The following is a 14,390-nucleotide window of genomic DNA, read 5'->3' as shown; positions in this document are numbered from 1 at the left end:
AACATGGCAATTCTCCCTGCTGCCCCACCTCTAAACCCATACATCACCCAGTGTTTTTTTTTTTTTTTTTTTAGCATTTTTCAAATTTAAACTGAGGGTGGAGTCTCAGCTAAAATCAGAGGGATTAATTACCCTTTAATGAAAAAAACTAAACCTATATAAAAGTAGAAACAGAGACAGAAGCAGCGTTACATTCAATCTTTTTTTTAATATTGAAGACATTTTCATAAATAACATGAATCGTTGACATTTATTAAAGCTTATTCTCCCCGGTATTGATAATATTCATTGTGATAAGTGCTTTCTAGGGGGGAAGAAGACCGTAAAAACAAAACTAACCTTTACACAGTAAATTCACACTTAAGAATCAAATGTTCAAATTCAGTCTTTACATCCATAGTGTCTGTTACTAGCGTCCATTACTAGCACTCAAGAGACGGAGCTTACTCACCAGCAAACCAAACGGTACCACTTCAGTATCGTTAGAACATTTTCTATTCATTTTAAATATTAACGTACATCAATTTCATGTGAAAAAACAAGTGCAGTGTAGGTACATCCTACTCTTGAGTGACCAGCACAGGCTACTTTACTCTAAATACAGCTTGCATTTCCAAAATGCCTGCCCCATTTCTGTAAAAGATAGCTTATTATTTTAGCCGACAGCGTTTCGAGCCTGCCTTCCTACCACATCCATTTCTAACTCCCAGTGAAGCATTCTGTACCACATCAGAACAGGACAGGAACCTCTTCAGACAAACGGAGAACGGTGGTGGTCTGCAGATAAAGCACCACACTGAGGATGCAGTGGAGAGAGAGTGGGCTAGTGTCGCTCATGCATTGGTATGTACAGATCGGCCTTTAGCGCTCTTCTCTGCATGCAGAGGCTTTTCTACACTCATGGCACAGAGCTGGTCAGCCAGGCGATCTTCTACAGGCTTTAAAAGAACTCTTTGGATGGATCTGAAGGGGTTTGATAGAGGTTTGAACATCATGCTGTTACATCAGAGAGGAAGTGGACCAGAAGACACAGGAAAGTGGACGGGACTCGGTTTATTTACTCTAAAGACCCTAGAACTAAAGAAAAATTCACTTTTTCTGTTTATGTTTTTTGGAGAACAGTGGCATTCTGTTGATCTAAATACTAGAAATCATTAATCCCTGCTGAAGAATCAAGACCAGATCAAGACTAGAGAGTGTCTCACAGTGCTATATTGGGTCAATGGCCAAAAAAATGCAGATTTCTTTTTTGTTTTTAATAAACATTAGTTAAAAATGTAAGATATTTGGCGAAACATAAAATAAAATATTAAATTTGAGTCAAATTGAGTCTGGTATGTTTAAGTCACATGATTATCAAACCTATCTGGTGGATTGGCCAGCTAGTTGTGTTAATATTAACCTGTACAAGATTCACCCAAAGATTAAACATCTAGAACAAGGTCTTTCACATAGAAAAAAAAATAAATCAAGCAGAGCTGGACAATATTGTAAAAAAAAAAAGTAAGCATCTTGATATTCTTCAAATATATGAGAAATTCTTGATTACGATTTTTAGTTACTTACATAACTTTTGATGTGTAACTGGATATCACCATTTAAATATACCTCTAATTAATCTCCATTATACAATTTTAAAAATCAATTAATAAGCTACAATAATTGTTGCTCTGGTTTTGTTTAAGATGTTCAATTAAATGTTTGTGCGGGTAATGGGATGTTTTGTGGTGGGTTAAATGGGGCCATGACCAGCAATATGTTGGAAACGATCAGTGTATTGTTTAGCAGTTTAATTTTCTGACCGAATCAAGCTACATTAGAAAAAAGAACATGGGTATAAGGACTTATAAAACTCATTTTGTCCCATTCAGTATAGTAAAGAATGATTTTTTTTCACAATTTTCTAATTATTTACTTCAGCCTTTTGCAAACAGAATTTCAAGAAAAATGAAAAGGTGAATCTTCTCTTTATATATTTTTTTGGTTTGGCCAATGTTGTGTCTTGTAACACAAATCTGATGGTATAATCCGACTTGCAAAATGCAAAAATGGAAAAATCAGAAAATGAAAGATTTATTTTTTTAATTTTCATCAAATTTCGATTGTGAGAGGAGATGAAAAAACTAAAATTGGAAAAATTGATGAAAATGTATTTCTTGTACATTGCTCCTCATAAAGAAAATGAAATAATACATTTTTACATCCAATTTTCTATTTTTTTTATTTAGGCTATGACAGTCAGAAAGTTCAATTAATAAATGTTTCACTGATCGGAAACCTCTAGTTTAAGCTAATCCTTGATGGTCAAGGTGGATGAAAAGCTGAGCATCCAGGCTAAACACAACCACTATATGCTGGTAAACAAACTGGTTAAGCTGGTACACCTGCTTAACTTCCCACCCTCATATATTTTCAAAGAATCATTGGAGTTTGATGGTTTAGTTGGTCTACAAGCACAGCTAACTCAAACAACATGGTTGGTTTACTAGTTTGGCGTGGCTATGTTGGTCAACTATCTTGGACTCAATGGCTGAATTACCTGGGTCAGGTTGTTCACACTGGTTGACCACTTAAACCGGAGAAATTACATAAAATAAATAACCAATGCTGGTAAAAAGGTAAACTGGTCAATCAGCTTAGCCAGCTTCACCAGCTTCTCCAGCTTGAGCTTGCCAGGTTGTTTTCTTCAGCAGGTTTACAGTCAATACTCAATTAGTTTTGATTATTATTTTTCTGATATTATTTTAATGGTACTTTCTCAATTCACAGATTTAGTCCCGTCCGTCCTGTGTGATCTGGTTGTCTCACTTTTTGCCATAAGTAAAATACACGTACACAAGTGTTTAACTTCATAAAGCAGCAATAACCTGACCAGCAAGGATCCTCTCTGCCACTAGAAGGAGACAGAAAAAAATGACACGCTTTACAAAAACAAGCAAATCCATTTCTCCTATCGTACTCAAAATGGTGCATTCCCCATCTAAAAATAAAAAAAGAGTATTTACAACTGAATCAACACTGACTTATTGCACACATTGCTTCTAGACGCACAATATAATCAACACAATTTCAGACTTCCATAAGAAGTCTTCTGATCTCTCTCTCTCTCTCAACCAATCACACACTTACTTTCACACTTCTCTCTCTCTCTCACTCTCTCATGCTCTTCATATCTTTCACATTCACACTCAAAATAAACAACCCTCGGGTTCAGAGGAGTGATTATCAAAGTAATTAAAAGATTTGCATTCAATCACACTGCACATTCTCTCTTTAACTCTCTTACACACTCATTTACACACACACACTGTTTCAGAGCAGTTTTAGCACAGTGGCTTTTGACGTTTTGAAGGTTTGTGTAGCCAAAGTAGCACCTTCTCAAAATGCAACTGTGGTTTGTATTATCGTGTAAACGCATCACAGTGCAGCCACAAGAAAAAAAACCCCAAAAAAACACAAAAACACATCAGATTCGTTATACCTACCATACAGCACACAAACCCTGTTCACAATCGGCATTATTAATAACATGCATCCTGGGTGAGCCAATCGTGAACCAAATGACCAGCACATGTATGAAAGGTAGGTAGTGTATCTAGAGGACAGATCGTGATGCAATCACTAAAACACATTCAGAGGTGGTTAGAGGTACAAATATTAATGCATTATTTTTGTAGTGTGAACTCAAAAGCAAATTAATTGTGTCACTGCCCCTGCTGGAACGTGCATATCATCAGTGAGATCACACCGTCCACCGTCCGACAGAGTTAGCTGAGCAAATGGTTAAAAAAAAAAACTTTAAGCTAATGGTTAAAGGAGATGGCTGGCTCGTAGCTGTTGTGAAACTAGGTGAATCATCTCAATTTGTGCTGAAAACTAGACAACCAATTTTTTTTTTACCATAGCTTAACTCCAAAAGTGGCCAAACACAACAGATTACATACAAGGGTTGGACAATGAAACTGAAACACCTGTCATTTTAGTGTGGGAGGTTTCATGGCTAGATTAGAGCAGCCTGGAGGCCAATCTTTATTAATTGCACATTACACCAGTAAGAGCAGAGTGTGAAGGTTCAATTAGCAGGGTAAGAGCACAGTTCTGCTCTAAATATTGCAATGCACACAACATTATGGGTGACATACCAGAGTTCAAAAGAGGACAAATTGTTGGTGCACTTCTTGCTGGCGCATCTGTGACCAAGAGACCAAGAGACATGGTATCCAGGGTAATGTCAGCACACCACCAAGAAGGATGAACCACATCCAACAGGATTAACTGTGGATGCTGTAAGAGGAAGCTGTCTGAAAGGGATGTTTGGGTGCTAACCCGGATTGTATCCAAAAAAACATAAAACTCTACTGTTTCCACCAGAACTGTCTGTCAGGACAATAAATTATTGTGGTCTAAAACCAGGTTTTTCAGTTTCATTGTCCAACCCCTGTATTTACTCACTAAATATCAGTACTTTCCACTATTAAACAAAATCCAGACATTTGAATGCCTTTTAAAAATCATGATCAGCTGTTTCTATCGTTTTTAGAGATGGAGCACATGGCAGAATAATAATCGTTGGCTAATCGGAAAAAAACAATCAGCAGATTAGTCGACTACCAAAATATTAATCAATAGTTGCAGCCCTAACTTGCTAAATGCAATTTAGCAATCATTAAACTATTAGATCACCCAGGATGCATGTTAATGCCAGGTGTAAATTAGACCATAATGGCCTCTTCGCTTTTTTCTTTGTCTTTCCATCATAACGGCCTACAAACACACAAAGGCAATCTCTCCTGACTCAAAACCACTACTACCACTGATAACACTGATATCAGCGCTGATATCCTCCCACTCCTTACAGGAGACACAGTCAATAACAATCCAACCACAGCAGTGACGCCATCATCACTATGTCTGTGCTTCTGGTAGAGGCAGCCCCGGCTCGCAGGGCACTGTGGGCGGAGCCAGTCCATTCGCTCCTCGACAAAGCAGTCCCTTGGCTGCATTAGCAGCTGCAGCAGCTGCTGCCTCCCCACCGTTAAGGTTCCTGTATGGGCGTGGCAAAGGCCGAGTGGGCGGAGCTCCTCGCAGGCACACGGAAGGGAAGCTAAAGCCCACTAGGCAGCAGCTCGGACACGACATGACCTCGTCCTGCTCGGCAGGGGGCGCTAGAGGCTCCTGACCGCAGCGGCCGCGGTAGCCATTGAGCCGAGCCCACGGCGGCGTCCTGCCGGCTCCCAGAAGGCAACTGTTATTGTTGTCCAAGCGGGGCAGTGGAGGTAGAGACGGTGGTCCGTTCGAAACGGGCCTGGGCCAGCCGTTGGGCTGCCGACACGAGGAAGAAGAAGAGGAGGATGGAGAGGAGGAGCTGCTGACGAAGAGGCGCTTTCCAGTCACCGCGAGGGCGCCCTCGTGTGCTTCGGGGGATTTACTGCAGTCCATTGGCTCTGAGCGAAAGAGTCCATTAACTTCAGTTTGACTTTCTTCATCTTCTTCTTCCACTCGCTCTAGAGAAACCATCTCCAGCTCCAGTGCTAAACCAGAGTCCTGACCGACATCTTCAGAATCATCCATGCTTTTCTTCTCCTCCTTCTCCTCCTCTTTTATTATCATCTCAGTTTCTCCGTTCTCCAGCACTGGCCTCTTCTCGTCCTGCTCCTGCTCGTCCTCCTCTACGCTCGGGGTCTCCGGCTCACGGAACAAAGCCAGGGGACGCCCCAGTTCCGGCGTGCAGGGCAGGGACTGGCACCTGCGGGGCGGCGAGACCCTGCCCAGGGGTGGAGAGGCACAGGAGTCGGGGGGCGGGGGCAGAGTGAAGGTGAGGGAGATGACAGACTTGCTGGGCGTGTCGAATAGCTTGATGCGTCCGCAGTTCAGGTCGTGACGGAGGGAGAAGGGGTTAACGCGGACCGGTGTGCCCAGACATGGAGAGGAAGACGGGGGCAGCATGTCCGACTGACTCCGGGACAGACGCTTGTCACTGACTGGACAGGGTGAACTCCTCCTGCGGTATGGGCTAACGGCAACGGCAACAGGCTCTGTGGAGGTAAAGCAAAACAGGAGGAGAGTGAATAAAAGCAACACAGATACCTTCTGATACAGCAATGTTAGTCTCAATGCATTAACTTTTAAAGCAGGGTTCATACACGTGTCTATGTTACCTTCTGGCTCTCTGCCTTTAGTTAGGCTGTTTAATTCAGATCTGCTGAAATCATTAGATAATAATCACACTCTGATAATGTTCTATTTTTTTTTTTTGTTCTCCATAAATCCAGTCAAAACTAATTCCATCTCTCTGGATTTTTCTGAGTTACTGACTGCCCACCTTTCTGACCAGATAACGATAGATGTTGGACCCTCAGGCTCTCACGTCTCCTGTCCAGCCAGACTGATGGAAGTTTCTGAAGTCAGCTCTTCTCCATCACCCACCACAGATCAGCTGCTTATCATCCATCTTACTCTTCACTACTGATTACAACCAAGCTTACATGAACTCTCACTGCTTCCATTAGTGGTGCTGCTATACTCCTGAATATATAAGACCTATGTGGATGTATAAAAGACTTCTTAAAATTAATTTAAAAGCCATTTGACCAGTGGTAGGATGGGTTCCCCTCATATGTGAGTCTTGGTCCTCCCAAGGTTTTTTCCTCCTGCAGCTTTTTCCTTGCCTCCGCGCTCACTGGGGGTTCTGTGTTCTGTATTTTTGCCTGATACTTTGTCGTCTGATCATGTTTCTGTAAAGCTGCTTTGTGACAACACCAGTTGTAAAAAGCGCAATAAAAAAATGGATTTGATTTGACCCTGTAACCACTAAATTTCATGATTCTTTATTTTTCCATGCCTTCAATGCACATTTTCATGAGCAGACATGGACAATAAAAAATAAACTAAAACTATAATAAAAATTAAATATAGTAGGTCTAAAATGAAGCTGATAAAATGTTGAGACACTATCTTTAATAATAAAATGTCAGTCAGATCCTGAGAGCTCCATTGTGTAGGGATAAATTACAGAATTAACTCAGTAATGAACTAATGTATTTGTAGCTCAAAATAGATTTTCTCCATCAATAAACTGAAACAAAAAGATTTGTAGACCAAACGTCCAACTTTTTGGACCAAATTTTTATTTTTCCCAAACTTATCCAAACCTGGAAATGGCTATTTTAAAATGCAATTACTTTTTCAGTTTTTCCATGACCGTAAGAACCCTGTTAAAGGCACAGATCAATAAAACAGTGAATTTACGCTACTTAATATACTGCACAGTTTATGTGTAGGGCAGTAAAGGATCTAGGATTTTCTAAGTAAGGGGACACAATATTCATAGGGGGGAGCTACGTATTGTTTTACCAGTCACACCAGGTTCAAACCCTGCTTACACAGTTTTACACAAAAAAACTTAATCTGCAAACAAAATGTTAAGAATTAAAAGGAAGAAGTGCATGTTGCAAATTCAAAACAAAAAAAACCCACATCAAATATATATGTATTTTGTTTTTAATGTACTCAGTTACTTTGTTATTCTTTGGAGCTGTTGCATTTGAATTTTGCAAGTGTTTTCTTTCATTTTTGTGGATTTTGGACAGGGATGTATTTCACGGGGGCAATCAGATTTCAGCTGGGGCCAATGACTCTGTAGCTCTGCCCCTATAACTGCCACTGGTGTAAGGATCTCCCATACTTTTTTATAGTACAGTACCAGTTACACTACTTTAACATTGTGTACTAGCTGATACTAATCCATCTCTATACATTAAATATTATTCCACATAAACATTATTGCTAATTAAATTTAGGTAACATGGGTAAGGCTACAGAAACATTAATTTATGTTTAGATACATTACATTACATTCGACAGATGCTTTTGTCCAAAGCCACTTACACTCAAATTCACTTGCTATATGCCCAAATGTTTGTGAAAACCTCTTCTAATGAATGCAGTCAGATATTTAAACTTGTACCCAGGATGTCTGAAAGCTGAATAAGCAAGTGTCCTGACACTTTGTCCTGATAGCAAATCAAGACGGTCCAAAATAGTAACTTTAATCTTCTAGGTTTCACATAAAAGTTTAACACCTGTTGTCCTAAAACTCAAATGATTCTTACCGAGGATGACTGGTGCTTCAGTCTTCTCCCGCTCCCTCTCCATTCTCTCCAAATTAATGACAATGTCCGAGAAAGAAGGGCGGATATCTGCACTCATCTGTACACCAAGAGACCAAGAGAAAATCATAGTTTAAAACAGACATGAGTCTAACACAGAGTCAATGAACTGGATTCAGCAGGAAACCTGTAAGAAAAGGTGGTGTGCATGTGTTTGTGTGTATCTTACATTGCAGCAGTTAACAGCCAGGGTGAGGAGTGGCGGTGGACAATCACCAACCATATGTTCAAAAGCCTGCACATCCAGCCCAAAGTCCTGTAAAGAAAAAAGTAACAAATTAAATAATAATAATTAAAATGAAGAAGGTAAATGTCCATTTTCTGAAAGTTTGAAATATTGCATTGTTCCCTTTAGGTTTTTTTCATGCAGTAAACCCACACGCTACCCTCTTCCTCCCCTGTCCCCAACAGCGCTGCTGTATACAATGCCGGCAGGGGGTGTGGGAGGGAGCAGGTGAAAAATAGTAGGTTTTAGTTTATGTTTAACCTCTAAAAACCTACAAAAACAATGCATTTGATATTTGATAAATGTGTATTTGGTAATTAACTGCATTTTTATCAAAAACTGATAATATTATAGCCTACTGCTTATAAACAGCAGGTTCAAGTTCACTTTTAGTGTTTAGAGTATCACATCTCACGCTTGGTAACAGTTTACAACCCCTTCACAAACTGTCTGGTTTTCAGCTGAAAGATAGAAGCTGTACAGGACTAGGATAGTAACATAGGCAGTTCTTTTTAAAAACACACAACTGCTAAGGTAGTCTTTCTTAATGTACATTTCAGTCACGTGATCTAATGTGGCGTCAATGTGGCTTTAATTTTTTTTATGTAGTAGTATTAAGTAGTAGTGCTAATGTACATATTACATGTAGTACTATGTGCTGCCACTTCCAGCGAGAGATGGCCTTTGCTTTGAAAATAAAAATAATTACAATAATTTAGCATTAGCTAGAACTTACTTTATTTTCTAATCTTTATGTCTTTTTCTTATGAATACCTTGTTTTATATATTCCATTTAAAAAACTGATGCAGATTTTTCTTTTTTTTTTTATATGTTGTTTAGTATTTTGTTTTTAACATTCTGAAGCAGCAGCAGCAGTAGCAGAATTAATCTTTGTATACTTCTTGTGCTTTAAAAATTAATGCAGGGAAACACTTTAGTGGTATGTCTGCTGAGATGTTAAAATAAATAAGGTTTAGAATTTTGCTTTTACTTTGAAGTAATCCTAATTTTTTTGGCTTTGAAAAGTATAGTAAAGTACTAATATATCTTACAAAAATATATCATTGAAAAGTTACTTGATTTCTGTAATTCAGTTCAAAAATATAAAACTCATATATTATATAGATGTATTAAACACAGAGTAATCTATTTTAAGTGTTTATTTGTTTTATTGTTGATGATTATGAAGCTTACAGCCAATGAAAACCCAAAAATCAGTGTCTCAGAAAACTAGAATACTATATAAGACCAATTGGTACTTTTGGCAATGTGGGCAGTGTGCCAAATCCTGCTGGAAAATGAAATCCACATCTCTATAAAAATGGTCATCTGCTGGTGTTGGTCCACTGTGTTTTATCAAGTACAAAGTCAGTGCAGAGAAAATCTTACAGCACTTCATGCTTTCCCCTGCTGACAACATTTTATAGAGATAAGGATTTAATTTTCCAGCAGGAATTGGCACCCCGCCCACACTGCCAAAAGTACCAATTGATCTGATATAATATTATAATTTTTCCTGAGATACTGATTTTTGGGTTTTCATTGGCTGTAAGCCATAATCATCAATAATAAAAGAAATACACTTTTAAAATAGATATCTCTGTGTGTAATACATCTATATAATATAACTTTTCAATAATGTTCTTATGTTTTTTAGATGCACTAGTAGGACAAAGACAGAGATACAAACAGTATAAAGCCCCCCCCCCCTCTCTTCACAATGAATATCTGTGATTTGAGAGCCTGTTGTGCCAAATGGCACCGACATAAAAACCCTCATACTCCAAACAGGAGATTAGAGTTCCATTTGCATTTAGCACACATGAAACATTCACCACTGCTGCTGATGCTGCAGTAACCAGGAGATCCTTTTACACAGATAATTGCAGAACCACCAAATGAAACATGAATATGAAACTGCATACACATATTATAACTCTCACTACAACCACACTCTTCAGATACAGCGAGCAGAAGCTTTCAGATGTGCGATTGTGGGTACACTGTGTGTGAAAGTGCAAAACAAATCTTCAGCAGTACCTCTGTTCGAGGAAGCACATCTGGGTCGGCCTCAATACGAGCGATGATCTCACACAGAATGATGCCGTATGCAAAAACATCCACCTGTCGGAGAAAAATCCAGTGACCCAGTGATCAGTTACTGTGTTCAGTGAACAATTACGGTAAATTCAGACATGGAGGGCTACAGTAAATCACACAATTTTAGGTAAAGGTACAATTTTAATGTAATTAAATTAAGCAAAATTCAGAGATATCGAGTAGTTTTTTTTTTCAGATTAGTTTTTACTTCTACTCCTTACATTTTCACACAATTATCTGAACTTTCTACCCCTTACATTAAAAAAAATTGAATTTTAGCTGGTTTTCATTCCAGCTTCTCCTCCTTCAATAAAACCCCCATCCAGATAGAGTAAATCTGATTAGGATTGGATGTAGACAGTATAAACATATACCATTCCGACACCCTATTGGTTTATACTGTGATCCATCACACCTGCACACATAACGTATGTAGTCTAGTGTGAAGATGATCCGTGCAGAGACTCAAGAGAACTCCAGATATAATGGCTTTATTTTTTTCTCCTTACATTAATTTTACCTTTATACTTAAGGTAGTTTGGAACCAGTACTTTTACACTTTTCCCTTAAGAGTAAAAGCTTGAGTTTACTCTCCAAATTCTCTCCAAACTCTCCAAACTCTAGTATCTAAACTTCTAACTACAGAGTAAGGAATGTGAATACTTTTAAAACTTTAAAACTTTTGGGAAAAATTGCATTAAATTCAATGAGATACACCATGATGAGAGCATCTGCCTCAACATCATTCTAGAACAAATAAATTAAGTTCAAGTTCGTAAAAACAAGGGAAAAAAAATCCTTTCACAAGGATATTGCTTCTACTCATGCTTTCGCTAAACTCTAAAACCGTGACCCAAAGATTTTTGTGATTTATTTTGTGATCATGGCTTAAGGAAAATAGTATGTGATTAGGTAAATGTTTTATCTAATTATGATTAGATCTATAACTTCATAAGTTCTTGATTTAAAGTGTTAGTAATACCTTCTCATTGTAGAACTCTCCTCGCAGCACCTCTGGAGCCATCCAATAGGGAGAACCCACCACTGCCAGAGGCTGTTTATCCACTCCATCACTGTAAATAAAACAAATTACGCATTTGTAAGTTTCATTTGTAAATCAGTGGAGATTGATTTGAATTTACTGAACACAGAGAGAACTCTAAGCATATTTCTATTTTGAGTGTGATGTTTTCCAAATCACACAAATTAAGCTTTACCACAAAAAAAAAAAAAAAAAAAAAAAAAAAAAATAATAATAATTTTTCCACAGATGTAAGAATACAAGCATGACATGTTCGGTGTCCAAATTTTGCATCTTTAGGTTTCCACTGCAACTAAGATGCTAACACTACAAGAAAACACAAAAAGTTCCAAATTCAACCAGTCGTTTTTGTAAATATATACTTTTAAACTTCTTTCAACACACTCAAACCACATGCAGCTGCTCTGTAAGGTGCAGCAGAGTTGTTAACATGGTTTATGATGCAATACATTGCTGAATAGATACCAAATTTAAAATTTAATCAAATAAATTCAGTAAGCAGCTCAGTAATGCTTGTGTCTTACTGTGGGAATATAACTGTAAATATTTAAAGCTTAAAATCTTGATAAAACACAAATGACAACAATTTCATAACTTGTATTTAGTGCTGTGCGGTGTACCAGCTGCATTTTTCACATACCGCCATACCACTAGAGGCGCTGCGTAGCACTGTTTAACAGCACTGCCAAAGAAGCACACTGGCACAGCTCGCTAGCTAATGCTAGCCAGTTAGCATAACAAGCTAACATACTGGAGTGATGATAGCTTAGCTCTGTGGAGTCCTCCACAAGTTCTGCCTTGAGTAACATGAGGATCATAACATGAGGAGCTCCTGCTGCTGTTCCTCATCGTATGAGTGTTTTATTAGCAATTATTCACACAGAAAAGAAACGGATGAAATTGCTCAGTAGATCCAGAGCTCGGAGAAAAGTTACTCGTCCCCCAGAGGAGCCCAGAATCGGTCCTGAGCGCATAATCATTTATTCAGCATAAGAGAGTAACTATAGTCCTTTTAAATATATTAATACTGTAGCTTAAAATATTATTTTAATGCACACTGAATTAAATTTATTTGTTAACTGGAGAAAGAAGAGAATTGTGGCTGATTTTAATACTAATGCCTGAATTACTAAAATATTTGTAGCAATGGGAGAGGCTCTGACCTGTAATCCGGGATTTTCTCAGCCAGCCCAAAGTCTCCAACCACAGCGGTGAAAGAGCCGTTATCACAGCGCACCAGACAGTTCTGTAAACAGAATACGGTAAAGACTTTACATTAACTGTGTACACAATGCGCACTCTTCTTCTCATTTAATGTGTTTTCTTTCTTTTTATGATTTTTTAGATTGTAGATTTCATATCGAAGACGATATTATAGCTATACAGGAACACATACAGAAGTATTTAGTAAAGACAAAGTGTTAAACAAACCAGAATATGTTTATACTTTAGATTCTTCATGCTGTGAAGCTCCAGCTTATCCCAAATCACCATCTCAGTTCATCCGGTTTAGATCAAGGGGTTGTGGAGGACAAACACTTCTTTACTGTTTACTACATAATTCTATTGTTTTTATGTCTTAATGTTTATCTAAAATAAACAAATTTATTAAAAGTAAGAAATAAATAATTAAAAAATTGAACAAGGTGTGTCCACACTTGTCTGGTACTGTATATATTTAATGTAATATTTAAAATGATTACATTATTTCAGTGACTTAATTTAACCCAGCTCTCATCCACCCAACGAGTTGAATTAAACTCAGTATGAGTGTATGGGTGTCCTAACTTTTTCATATTAAGAAAACTTCATTTTAATTGTGTACATGATGTTTAAAAGACATTTCTTTAGTTGCAAGTGTTCAGATTTTCATGCGGTGTCCTATTTTTCTTTTTTGTTCTAAACCGTATGTGTGTGTGTGTGTGTGTGTGTGTGTGTGTGTGCTGGAGTACCTTGGACGTAAGGTCTCGGTGGAAGATGCCCTTGCTGTGGAGGTACTGCAGCCCCCGCGCGATGTCCAGAGACAGGCCGATCCTCACCGCCCACGACAGGTACATATCACTGTCCAGCAGCTGCTCCAGATTGCCCCCGTTGATATACTGTAACCATGACAACCAGAAAGACAATCACATCATGGAAGAACTTCATATCCCGTCTCCAGCCCGAGGAGCCGCTACAGGACTCAGTTACTATGGAAACCTGGAAATCTTACCTCAGTCAGAGCGTGGAGTTGGCCTTCGTGGACACACACCCCCAAAAACCTGAGAGAAACAGGAGAAGAAGAGAATGTGTGACCCGTCATCCGTTACCCAGACTGTGTTCACACTGCAGATCAATCTGACCTGTTTATTAAATCAGATCTGTTGGGTTGAGTGCTCTCCAACTAACTTTTCAATTATATTATTTTTTTTTAGATGCATCTGTATGTAAGGTCCTAGCTTGACACTGGAGAAATCGGATTTCAAGTATTTTTAATCTGTCCTGACCTTTCTAAATCAATCTGGATAAAAAAAATAATTTTGAGTGTTTATATTCTGTCCAAACAATCAAATATTAACCTGGACACAATACAGATACGGCAAAAATCCAACTATGTTATTTTAATTGCCTAGACTATTAAAATATCTGTATGAATCAATGTAAATATGACAAAATCTGATTTCAAGTCATTTTTTCCTTTGCAGTCCAGACTATGCCAAATTCGTTGGATATAGTCTATTTTTATTTTCTGTCCAAACTAACAAAACCAAACCTGGACAAAAATCAAGTTGTGTCAAAATCAGATTTAGAATGTTTTTTTTTTTTCTTCTCAAAAATCAATATAAATACAATCAAATGCTCTGTCCTGCCTGG

At 38.2% G+C, this 14,390-nt stretch overlaps 1 protein-coding gene across 3 annotated transcripts in view; it reads right to left on the bottom strand.

Moving 5' to 3' along the window:
* Window positions 1-183: 183 nt before the first annotated feature.
* Window positions 184-14,390, bottom strand: part of LOC103040350 (dual specificity testis-specific protein kinase 2-like) — a 28,501-nt gene continuing 14,294 nt past the window's right edge. For all 3 annotated transcript variants that reach the window (XM_022684494.2, XM_049481147.1, XM_049481148.1), the window contains exons 4-11: window positions 13,750-13,798; window positions 13,490-13,636; window positions 12,701-12,783; window positions 11,478-11,568; window positions 10,436-10,519; window positions 8,338-8,424; window positions 8,112-8,208; window positions 184-6,035 (exon numbers count right to left, since the gene is read on the bottom strand). In XM_022684494.2, the coding sequence (XP_022540215.2) occupies window positions 4,906-6,035; window positions 8,112-8,208; window positions 8,338-8,424; window positions 10,436-10,519; window positions 11,478-11,568; window positions 12,701-12,783; window positions 13,490-13,636; window positions 13,750-13,798 (1,768 nt within the window). In that variant the 3' untranslated portion in view covers window positions 184-4,905. The remainder of the gene's footprint in view (window positions 6,036-8,111; window positions 8,209-8,337; window positions 8,425-10,435; window positions 10,520-11,477; window positions 11,569-12,700; window positions 12,784-13,489; window positions 13,637-13,749; window positions 13,799-14,390) is intronic.

The sequence above is a fragment of the Astyanax mexicanus genome, chromosome 7 (assembly GCF_023375975.1).
Source record: "Astyanax mexicanus isolate ESR-SI-001 chromosome 7, AstMex3_surface, whole genome shotgun sequence".
Classification (NCBI taxonomy): Eukaryota; Metazoa; Chordata; class Actinopteri; order Characiformes; family Acestrorhamphidae; genus Astyanax; species Astyanax mexicanus.
This window is presented reverse-complemented; position numbering and strand designations above follow the sequence as displayed.